Raw genomic sequence first — 12229 nt, 5'->3', positions numbered from 1 at the left:
CGCCACCAGCCGCGTAGAAGTAAGGAAGCAATATCGCAACTCCCACTACCAAACCTTGTGATTCCTTCCTCTCCCCCCCCCCCACCTTCTTTTTGGGTCAGGACCCCTACAATTAGAACACCAGGAAATTTTAGATTTAAATAGCTGAAATCATGAAATTTACGATTTTTAAAATCCTATGACCATGAAAATTGACCAAAATGGACCCTGAATTTTGTAGGACCCTAGCTATGCTATTAGACACTTAGATCATTTGTTTCCTTTATCTCAACTACTATGTACTGTGTATAGTGTATTAATATTCTAATACTTTTCTTTTGATTTTTCTTCTCTGCATGCTGCGTAGTTTAAACATTTAATGTTCATATTTATATGCTTAACCCTTTGTGAACATACTGAAGACAGGTGACCTTGTCCTGCTATTGTTCCTTAAACACAGCTCCTACTGGGGTTTTGTGTGTGGATTGATGGTAATACTGGGTCCAGGGACTGTAACCTGTTACTTCCATTGTAAAATTTGTTCAATAAAAAATTATTTTGGATAGGTTGATAGCTATGTGACTACATCACATTGTCAAATTATCAGCTGTTCTTACAGATTCTTACTGCACCTCTTTACTGTTTCTAATAGCATGACATAATTTGATTGACAACTTTCTTTTATGTTCTGTGCTTGCTTTCCATGCTTTCTTTCTTTTTGGCTGTGCCAGGAGACAAACTTTCTAGTGAAGTTTTTTACATCTTTCAGATGGCTTGTGACCTGAACTGTACAGCAGAAGGTATCTGCTGAGATCACATAATTTATTAACCAATTATGAGATCTGAAATAAAACGTACAACTTTAGAATATCTTATCTCTTCGAGAATGAAAGTTTGCTTAGATACTTTTTTGACCTTTTGTTTTGTTATGTTATCTGTAAGTACACATAGCACCACATCAGAGTTCTAGTTTTGGATTTTGGCCTAAATTGTTGCTTCTGCACCTTTAATTTGCCAGATGGACTGGGTGCTGCTTCAGGAGATTGACAGATATCAGCACTAATAGAACAGTAATATAAGGCAAAGCATCTGTAATTTCCTTGTAAAAACACTGCAAGACTTGTATGCTTTCCTGGCCAGAAACTAAAAGTCTGCTGCTGAGATTGTCTTCATTTCAGAAGAAGTGCAGCTGGATAGGCTCTCATCTATTCACTCTGCTGTTTTCCTGTAGTGGTGAATGTGACTAAACCAAGACATGAAATTCTCCCTTTCTGTCATCTAAAAAGATTATATGGCCTACAAGCAGTAAAAGATAATTTTATGGGCACACTTTCTGAAGTTTGACTTCTGGCCCAAAACCAAACCAACATTTTATATATAAAACCCATTCAAACCAAAACTGCTGAGTTTCACATTACCCAATTTATGTCTGTGTTCATGCTAAGGAAAATTCCTCTGGGATAGGAGCTGGGGTGTAGTGAGACTCCCAAGTCAACAATTCACTTATTCATAGTTACTGAATATCTGTCAATCAGTGAGGCAGACTCCAGACCAGGGGTGGGTAATAATTCTTGCAGGGGGGCCACTCCACAAATTTTGGTAAGTCACCACAGGCCTCACATTTCTACTGTATTCATGGAGGAGGTGCAGGGGCTGGGAGGGAGTTTGGGTGCAGGCGGGAGCTCCATGCTGGTGCAGTGTGTTGGGGTGCAGGAGAGGGTGAGGAGTATGGGCTCTGGGAGGAAGTTTGGTGCAGGAGGGGGCTCCAGGCTGGGGCAGGAGATTGGGATACAAGGGGGGGTGCAGGGTCTGGGAGGGAGTTTGGGTGCAGGAGAGGGTTCTGACCTGGGGCAGGAGGTTGGGGTATGGGAGGGGGTACGAAGTGCAGGCTCTGGCCGGGAGGCACTTACCATAGGCAGCTCCCAGCTGGCGATGCAGCCAGGCTCGGGCAGGCTACCTGCATGCCATGGTCCCACACCGTTTCTGGAAGTGGCTGCAGTCAGGTGCTGCTGGCACATCTCTGCACGCCCCTTGGGGGAAGGGGAGCAGCGGGTCTCTGGGCAGAGACCAGGGCAGCACACACAGCCAGCCCCCATCTGCCCACCAGGGGTGCACAGAGACATGCCAGCAGCTTCCGGGAGTGTTGTGGGGCCACAGCAGGCAGGCAGTCTGCCTGAGGCCCCGCTGCCCAGCGGGACTTTTAGCAGCCCAGAGATCACAAGGAGGCAGCCAAAGAGCCTGGTGGGCTGGACAGAAACGTTAGACGGGCTGGATCTGGCCCGCAGACCGTATTTTGCCCACTCCTGCTCCAGACCATCTGTCCTTGTCTGATGTATCTGTCCTGTAGAACAACCTCTGAAGGCAAAATGTTTCAGGAAATGGCACTAATTTCAGTATTGTTCTTACTTCGATTAAGTCGAATTTTACCATCCGTGATATTTTACTCTCTCCCTTCTGTGCATGTCTCTTTATAGTTGAAATATAGTGATTTCCTAAGATATGCATTTATATCTTAAAAAAAAAAATCACTCCACTTATGTCTGAATAATGTGCTTCTAAATGTATAATTAGAAAAACATGTACACAATGTAATTAGGATAAATGGCTTAGCTACAACTAACAGTAAGTTGACAACAATAGAAACTAATTTCTTCATTTTATATAGTTTATCTAAAAGTCTAAACCAATTGATGTTAATGGCCAGTATTTATCACTGCTAACGACATTTGGTCTTATTGGGTAGTATGTTTCAGGGCAATCTGCTTAGAGTATCACAAATATTATTATGATCAATTAAACATTTAAATGATTGGCTGTTGGTTACTGAGCTACATTTCAATGTGGTTATTGAACTAATTTCTTCGGGCGATTTGAAGTTCTATAAGTAAACACATTTGTTTCAGAAAAGGAGCTTAGTGCCTTTCAAGATCTATGTCTTTGTGATTTTTCTTGAATGTTTCCATCTTTTTTTATTACTTCCTCTACCTTGACCTCAAAGACACTAATAGTGACAGCCCTCTTGGTTAGGAGGACTTGCTTCTCATCATAGATTTTAAGGCCAGAAAGGACCTCCTGCAAAACACAAGTCATATTATTTCAACCAGTAATTCCTGAAACAAGTTCAGTAGTTTGTGCTGGAGCTGGAGCATATCTTTAGAAAGTCATCCAATCTTTAAATCAAGATTTCAAAAGATGGAGAGATGAGAATCTTTCCACAGGATGCAATCAGTGCCATCCCATGAGTCAGCAAAAAGACATATGAAGAATTAACTCAGACCCAAGCTTAAATGTCCTAAGACAACAAAGTGTATGTACACGAAAAAGTACACCACTGCAGTGCTTTATGAACTTCTGTCTCTCTTTCAATTTTTTGAACCAGGTGGCAACTATGACAGCCGGTTTGATGTAGACAAGGGCACTGGAACCATCGTTGTAGCTAGACCTCTTGATGCAGAACAGAAATCAAATTACAACCTGACAGTGGAGGCGACAGATGGAACCAGCTCTATCAGCACCCAGGTAATGGATTTGTAATAGGGTTTGTGAGAAGAACTTGTGAATGAAGAACTTGTAGCCCTTCTTTTTCTGGACATACAAATGGTATGTATAAATTAGGGACTGCATCTGAAAAAGGAGTGGATTATGACATTGATACTGCCTTAATGTTTGGCATCTGAAGTGGAAAGGTTGTGGTAAATAGATTAGTACAATTTGAATTAACAACTTTCAAATTATTCCTATATTATCAAAGTAAATGAAAAACAGGAGCTCAGCCTTACATGTGTGATTCACTTACAAGAAAAGGATTAATTTTTAAAAATCAGCAACCTCCATGAGTGTTTCAGCATGGCATTAAATCATTGTCAATCACTTTGAGAGCTGTGGATGGAAAACTTTCAGTATAGAATCAATATCCTTGTTGTTCTGCAAAACAAAGCTAACTGCAACATATTATGAGCCATCTCTTCCTCCTCCCCCCCCTCCCGCAGTAAAAGCCATGGAAACAAGTTCTGTATGATGACATTTCAGTGAACATACCCCATTGTGGAGATTCCCTTGAATTGCCTTTCAGGGGAGGTGATGTTTGCCACGTATGGAAAAGGGTATAGGGCTGGAGGACCCAGGAGAGGTCATGTGTCTCTGTACCAGCTCTGGCTTGCTTGGAACTTCACTAGCAGGGAGTTCTTCTTGGCTTGGCAGTCTTTGGGGAGGTTATGCAGGGAAGAAAATGCAACCTGTGGCCAGGGAGGATATGACGTGCATCCCCAGAACCCATCCCAATCTCCTCCCCCAGTGTGGACCTGAATGCACAGAGAGCACTCTGCCAGGTCCAGATTGCAATGCCATGGACGCTGAGTCTCCCTTCCACGCTGAAGGGAGTAGATCCACTCATGGAAGACCCTGAATTGAACTGGAAGCGTATGATATGATTCTGAGTTAGCTCATGAAGTATGCATCACTTATAGCTATTTATCTTTTATTTTCAATTAAATGTGGAATTCTTCAATGTGAAGTATAGGTTAAAGTGAAGTATACAGTTAAAATATAAGTGTCAAGAAAAGATAAAGTGAAGGATTGAATAGCATTTCGACCCTGCAGCATTGCACACTCCTGCATGCACTTATGGCATATGTGTTATGACACAACCAGCATTATATTAAGCTACATATAGGTCTTTCTGAGCCTAGGGAAAGAAGATTGTGGCAGAAATCACAACATCCTGAATACTGCTTTAAGTAATGATGGATGCCAGTGGCCCCCAAAGGCCATTCCATCAACTGGGGATTGTATGATTCTGCTCTGTGCTTCTTAGCCCTGGTCTACACTGGGGGGGGTTGATCTAAGTTACACAACTTCAGCTACGTGAATAATGTAGCTGAAGTCGACGTACTTAGACCTACTCACCGTGGTGTCTTCGCTACAGTGAGTTGACTGCTGCCGCTCCCCTGTTAACTCGCCTGCTCCTCTTGCAGCAGTGGAGTACATGAGTCGACGGGAGAGCGCTCAGGGGTCGAATGATGCGATAAATCGACCCACCCACCCACTGCCCCACCCCCGCTGGATCGATTGCTGCCCGCTGATCTGGCGGGTAGTGTAGACATACCCTTACATGCACACAGACTCTCACTCATTGTGTTTTAAATGAGCTGCTTGTTTTACATTTTGTAAAACAAGGTGAAATTTGTAAATACTTACTTTGCAATCTTCCTCAGGAAAATTGGACTGGAAGTCATTAACCGGTCATCTTTTTTTCCCTCTAAATTCACTGATTGCTTCCTGTGGTTTTCTTTTGTCTCTCTCTGGCCTTTCCCTTCTTATCTAGAGTTGGCAGAAGCAGTGGTTGTGGTTTCTTTTGCAGGAGAACACACAGTCTTCCATTTCATTATCTTTCTCTTTCCTCTGTTGGTGGCAGAAGCATGGCTGTGCTGTTAGAATCTCATATGACTGTGGTGCATGGGTTGACGAGTGTCCATTAGTAGAAACTATAAAACTGTTGGTGCATTAACAGAATGTTCATTGGCTTTACTCTGGATATATCACCTTTCAGAGCTCATTCATCTTCCTCCTCTCTTTTATAATCCCTGACTAACCCAAATGCACCAATCTATTTAAGAAAGTCCACAGGACTAGAATTAAGAGGGTATGTTTCAGGAATGCATCCTCACATTTGATTTCACTGAAAAAGAGCTCCTGTGTAGCTCAAAACCTTCTGTCCAATAAAAAGATATTACCTCACCCACCTCATCTCTTACTTGATTTCACAGTCATGTTAATTTATTTTCCCTGAAAATGAGTTATTTAGGATTACTAGTGTGAAAACTGAGTTGCACTTAAATCCTGACACCTTTAGTAACAATGATTATAGTTCAAATGCTGAAATCATGCTGGATCTTTTAAGAACTGATTAGTAGAAAGCAAATTGTGATAAGCACAAATAAATTGTAAATCTGAATATTGTGTGTGTTCAGAAATATTAAGTATAATAAACCTCCATGGACACCTTTTAACACGCAAAATACTTTGACTAAGCACTTGAATACAAAGAACAATTTAACAAGCCTTGATTAACAGTAGTTGTTTCTCAAGTAATCTTAAATTTAACTTTCAAAAGGAAATAATTTATCATATTATTGTCTATAGAAAAATAACAAATAAAATATACAGCCCCATTATGTAAATATAGCCCATTGTATCTGACTTTTAAACTATAATGCTTTGGCTGGCTGCAAGCCATGAACATCTGTGGAATATTTGACTCTTTCATGACTTTATTTAAATTGCTTGTTTGAAAAATATTCGGGCAGTTGGCATGAAGCTGTTATAGTTTCATATGCTGCTAAATGCTGAATGCATGATGCACAAAGAGAATAAACAAATTCCAGGCCTCCTGTAATGATGTTTGACAGTGGTGGAGATGACTGGGAGGAATAGCATTGAAAAAAATCAAATTCATTCAAAGTACTAATCCTTTTGGATTATAGTGTTTTGGCCTTAAATGGGAAAGATTATGCATGGGAAATAAGAACAAATGCGTGAACTACTCAGTTGGTTTTTGTGAAAAATACTGTTTACTGCCACTGCCTCAGCCACTTGTAGTCATTGGTATTGCTATCCATTTTTCAATAAGTAGAAGTAATAGATAAGGTAGTTTAAGGCTATACAGAAATTTACTTGTTGCTCTTCTAGAAGCAGAATATTGAATTTTGCTTCATGTAAAATTTATACATATGTTGTTGCTTGGGGTCAATTTGGGAAAGGAGGATAGAATGCCACTTATTGGTTAAATTTGCGTTTTGCTTACAATGACCACACTGCTCCACAGAAACACTCCTCTGGTAGTAGAATAAGGTTACTTTATCTCACAAGCATTAACTTTTAAAACAGACAATTCATGAGCAAGAATATAACTGTAGATATTTCTTAAACTACATAAGGAAACGAGGGTAAACTAGTAAAAAATATAAAAAATAAAATTGTTTTTAAACTATATTTTACAAGGGTGAATATATTCAAAAGATGAAACATTCAGTTTTTTTGTGGATGAATTCTCATTTTGGAGTTTTACTTGTTGTGACAATGACATATTTTCTCTACAAGTTCCATCTTTGTATAATTCTATCACAATTTAGCTCTCACCTGTGATACCATTAATAGGTTTTCATCCTTGTGTTCCAGCTTACTTTCAACTCTGTTGTTCCCTAGATCTGCATGCACAGATCTCATTGATGTCAGTGGAGAAAATGTGTGCAGATCAGTGGTGTGATAAGGCCATTTATATACCTCTGTAAAATGATTTGAAAATCTGTGGTTTGAGATTGCTTTTATTTCAGAGATCCCATTCTGATCTATTAGCATCAAGCATTTCTATGGTATGTTCCTGCGATCTGCGTCTTCTCCCTCCAAGCTACTACCTTATTGTATTCAAAGCAATTTTATTTTAATTTCTTTTAAATGTAATCTATACCCTACTTTCTGCTTTTTATAGCTATTTTTATTGTATTATGGATTTCATTTTAAGATGGTATCATACAGATTGTGGTTTGTATTGTGCTTACCCAGAAGCCTATGTTTTCTGGAGTGGCCTCTAAAATTACACCTATAATTTTTTTGCATCCATTTTTTGTTGTGTAAAAAATAGGATCTAAAAATTTTATGTGAAAACCTTGTTTGTGAAAATTGTCAGTGCCAGGTAGAGACTGATTTTGAAATAGCTTTGAAAATTTGATCCATGTACATTTTTATTTTATTTTTATACACTTCCAGAGACACTGTACACTGCCATCATGGAAGTAGGTAGACACAAAATAATAACCTTAATGATTGAGAAGTTCATCCTGAAACTTAAAATTTAGTTTTTCAACTCCATGACTAGGTCAAACATAAAATGTGAGTCTTAAGTTTTTGGGCTTGATTGTGACTTGACTGATGTTTTAGGCCAGAGACAGAATGAGTGCAAATGACTGACTCAGTAGCTCAGCGGTTACAGCATTCGCTTGGGAGACCCAAGTTCATGTCCCTGCTCTAATGCTGTGGAACATCTTCAACAGGAGAGCTTGAGAGACACCTACAGCGGGATACTTTATATAGCCCAGTGGGTAAGGCACTCATCTGAGTGGAGGGAACTTAAATTCAAGTCCTTGCTCCACATTAGGCAGATGGTGAATATAAACCTTTTTCTTCCATGGATAGGGTTAATCCTCTGACCACTAGGGTACTGGGTAAAAAGTTCTTCTCCTTGCGTTTCTTTAAAATAAAAATGGGAGAGCTTAGGCACAGAATCCCAGGAGAGTGCAACTGTGAATCCCGAGCAGGGGGAGGTACCTTCCTCTGGCCCAGACTTAGGTCTGATCTACACTACAGACTTACGTTGGTATAACTATATTGCTCATGGGTGTGAAAAATCCACAGGTCTGAGTGATGTAGTTATACTGACCTAACCCTGGTATAGGCAGCTCTATGTTGGAGACATAGCGTCCCCTGTCAACATAGCTACGTCTCGGGAAGGTGAAATAACTCTGCCAAAAGCGGAGAGCATTTTTATTGAAGTGGTAAAGTGGTGCCTAAATCCTTCTTTGGTATATGGTTTATAGTCCTCACCCCCTCCTCATTCTTTCCTATTGTCTGCTTTTAGACAGCGCCCCACTCAGCTTGCTGGCTTTTGTTCCCTAACTCTTCCCATTATAGAGGGATCCTGGGTACCTAACTTGGACCTTTGGATTCCATTAGGTGGCCGTGTGTCTAAATGTTAGTTGTTGCAACTCTGTCTCTAAGTTCTCTTTGTGGACTTAGCCTTAATTTGTTTAGTTGGCAGCACTTTTCGTGGCTGAAATTCAAGCTGATGTGATCAGTTCCTCAGCAAGACTTGAGCTCATATTCAACATTAACAATGTAGTACACTATTAAGGAAATCCTCCTTGATAAAGACAGTTGTCCTTCACTTCCTTAAAGAAGTGTTAACCCTGAGGTCCCTTCTACTTGTGTCATTTGGTAGTACCAGGGAAAGTTTAAAGGTGATAATACTGGTATTGTGCTCAACATTCCCCTTCTCAGTTAAATCAGTTCTTCTACAAGTGCTAGCTCATGTTGATTCCATTCTAGGTGTGCACCCCCTATGTGCGTAGTCGTTGGTGATATTTGCCTGAGCGGTATCCGTAGAGTCGGCTGTGGCACTCCCTTGAGAGCCACGCTCATGCGTCGGTATATCAGGTGCCATTGGCCCTATGCACTCTCAGTTCCTTCTTACCACCCAAGGTGGTTAGTTGGAGTGCCTTCCATGGCAAGGGCTAGCAGTTTCATCTCTTCTGAATTCCAGCCTTAGGGCCATGTAAATAGTTTGTTTATAGTAGTTGTTAAGTGTAGTTAGAAGTTAGAGTCCCATCGTGGACTTTGTCCCAAGCGGGGCATGCCTTGGTCTCTGGGGTTTAAGCCCCACTTGGACTGGAACAGGCCTATGCCTGTTAGTGACCTGCACAGCAGTTGCTTCAAGTGCTTGGGGCAATGAAATGTGAAAGACAAGTGTTGTATCTGTAAAAACTTTTACAGGACCCAGAGAGAGCATGATGTACATTTGAGGGCTCTCCTCATGGAGGCTGCTCTCCGAACAGCTTCTGAGTCGTCCCAACTGGACTCTACCCTAGTACCTTGGCCTTGGTGCATAGCACACCCCTGGCACCAAGCTTCACTCGGCACCGCTCTCTGTCACCGGTACCCAGAAAGGAAATGAAGAAACATGGCTTCCTAGCACTAGGCAAGGAAGGCCATGGGGTATCGGACAAAGGGCCCAGTTCTGGCCACCCACTCACACCTGAGCCACATGGACATGCCTTCAGTAGAGGCCCTTAGCCCCTCAAATGATCCACTGCCGACTCCTAGGGGACCCAGACTTGTGCAGGGTCGACGCTCTTCTGGCGCCTAAAGAAGCCTCTACCAGCGCCACTGGCTCCATGTGTGTCGCAGAAGCGGCAAAGGCTCCCTACGTGGGCAAGCCAGCCACCGTGACCCCCCAGAGCGCAGTTGAGCACCGCTGATCTCCTATGCCAAGGTAGTGCTTTCCAACTCCGAGCTGTAGATCTCCAGCTTCGCAGCCCAGGTTCTCGGGGGCTCACCTTAGATCACTGGTACCATGATAACAGTCTCCGCTCTCTCAACGCAGGTTGCCTAGGGGGAGGTGCTGGTCTCCGTATTACCAGCACCGTTCAGCCTCCTGACAGTCATCTTCCCACCCCAGTACTGGTTGCCCCAGCAGCGGTCCTCCTATTTGAAGAGTCAGTCTCCAGCGGCGTTGGTCAGCTGTCAAACGCAGGCATTGACGGCTCCACTGTGGTCACCAGAAGGGGATTGTTCCAGCATCGAAGGTCAGTTTAACTTCTTGCCATGGGACATGCCTGTGATGCCCTTCACACCACTTGTGAGCCACCACCTTGCAGCGACAGTTGACGGCACCAGGCTCGGTGCGGGAAACACACTCAGAGGTCAGGGTAGAGGAGCCAGTGTGCATGCCAAAACGATAATGCTCCAGGGCATCCCTCAGCGGTAAAATCATTGTCTTCATCCCCAGATGAGACGGTGGCGGGACCCTCAAGGGCCAGCCTACTGCACGAAGAGAACACCAGACCCTGGTTTGACGGGTAGCCAAGAACTTGGGCCTAGAGGTGGAGGAGGTGGCCGAGCAGGTGGACACCTTGTTCAATGTGCTCTCAGCCTCTACCCCTGCATGTGTCACACTATCAGTGCATGATGGAATCCTGAAAATTGCTATGGCCCTCTGGCAAACTCCGTTATCCATCCATCCCACCTCCAAAAGGGCTGAAAAGGAGGGTACTCTGGCAGCAAGGTGCTCTCCAAGTGGCATAGGACAGGCTGACTCAGTGGTTGCAGTGGTCACATCGGCGGTGGTCATGAGGCAAAGCTCCTAGCTTCAGACCATTGGCCTCTCCCAAGAAACACAGACCTCAATCCAAGACCTCCTGTTTGATGGGAATGGACACTTTGCAGAGCAGACAGACGCAAGGCTGCATGGGTTGAAGGACATTCGGTCTACCCTTTGCTCACTGGGCATGCATACACCGCAGTCTGCAAGGAGGTAGTTCTGGCCATCCCCTTCACCAAGGCTTTGGCAGCCTTGACAGGGGTCTGCAAGGAGAAGGGATAGAGATACGAGCTTTAGTTGTTACCATCTTTTCTCCTCCTGCTTACCCACGCAGCCCAGTCCGGCAAAGCATCCAGGGGGCTAAAAGCGTTCGTTTTGAGGGTGTGCTCGAAACCAACATCCCAGTCATCCGCCCAGATCAACTTGGTTCTTTCCTGAACCGTCTCCGTCCCTACCATTCGGCCTGGTTCGTGGGTCACCTTGGATTGCTCAGTGCTAGAGATACGATCTTGAGGCTTTACCCTGCAACTGTCGGCTGCCCCTCCTTCCCACCCCCCCCTTCCCCATCCCTCTTCAGGGACCCTTCTCATGAACAACACCTCATTCAGGAGGACGAGAACCTACTGCACCTGGAGGCAGTGGAGGAGATCCCTCGGGACATGGAGGGAACGGGGTTCTACTCCTGCTACTTCCTGATCCCAAAAGCAAAAGGGGGCCTCAGGCCTATTCTAGACTTGTGATGCCTCAACAAGTCTCTCGTGAAGTTGAAGTTTCATATGGTCTCCGTGACCTCCGTCATCCCATCCCTGGGTCTACGAGACTGGTACTACACCCTCAACTTGAAGGACGCTTATTTACATATTTCATGGTTACAGATGCTTCCACCATTTCATGGTGGGCGGGCACCATTTCCAGTTTATGGAGCTGCCCTTTGGCCTCTCATCAGTCCCAAGTATGTTCACAAAATGTATGGCACCAGTGGCCATTTACCTGAGATGTCAAGGGGTCCAGGTCTTCCCGTATCTCAGTGATTGGCTTATCAAGGGTAGATCTCCAGAATAAGTGCAGAGGAGCCTCTATCTGATGCGCTCCAGCTGCCGCAACCTAGGCCTTTTGATAAGCGACAAAAAATCACCTTAAGGCCTGTGCAACGGGTAGCATTCATTGGAGCAGTTCTCGATTCCACGTGGACCAGAGCCATCTTTCCAGAGGTGCATTTTCAGGCAATGTCAGACCTGATCTCCCATGTGAAAAACCACCCGCTCACCATGGCTCGCACCTGCCTGCATTTATTGGGCCATATGTACTGTGACAGGGTCAGGCCAGACGGCTACTGTAGAGTAATAGAAGGCAGATATATTAGCCCCAGGTTAAGTAGGT

General features: G+C 43.6%; 1 protein-coding gene across 7 annotated transcripts in view; it reads left to right on the top strand.

The window, feature by feature from the left end:
• FAT1 (FAT atypical cadherin 1) overlaps nt 1–12229 on the top strand; it is a 152470-nt gene that overhangs the window by 96251 nt on the left and 43990 nt on the right. For all 7 annotated transcript variants that reach the window (XR_005292510.2, XM_038399149.2, XM_043513656.1 and 4 more), the window contains one exon: nt 3359–3498. Coding sequence is in view for 6 of the 7 variants with exons in the window: in XM_038399149.2 (XP_038255077.1) it covers nt 3359–3498 (140 nt within the window). In the remaining variant the exon portion in view is untranslated. The remainder of the gene's footprint in view (nt 1–3358; nt 3499–12229) is intronic.

This window comes from Dermochelys coriacea, chromosome 4 (genome assembly GCF_009764565.3).
Source record: "Dermochelys coriacea isolate rDerCor1 chromosome 4, rDerCor1.pri.v4, whole genome shotgun sequence".
NCBI lineage: Eukaryota > Metazoa > Chordata > Testudines > Dermochelyidae > Dermochelys > Dermochelys coriacea.
This window is presented reverse-complemented; position numbering and strand designations above follow the sequence as displayed.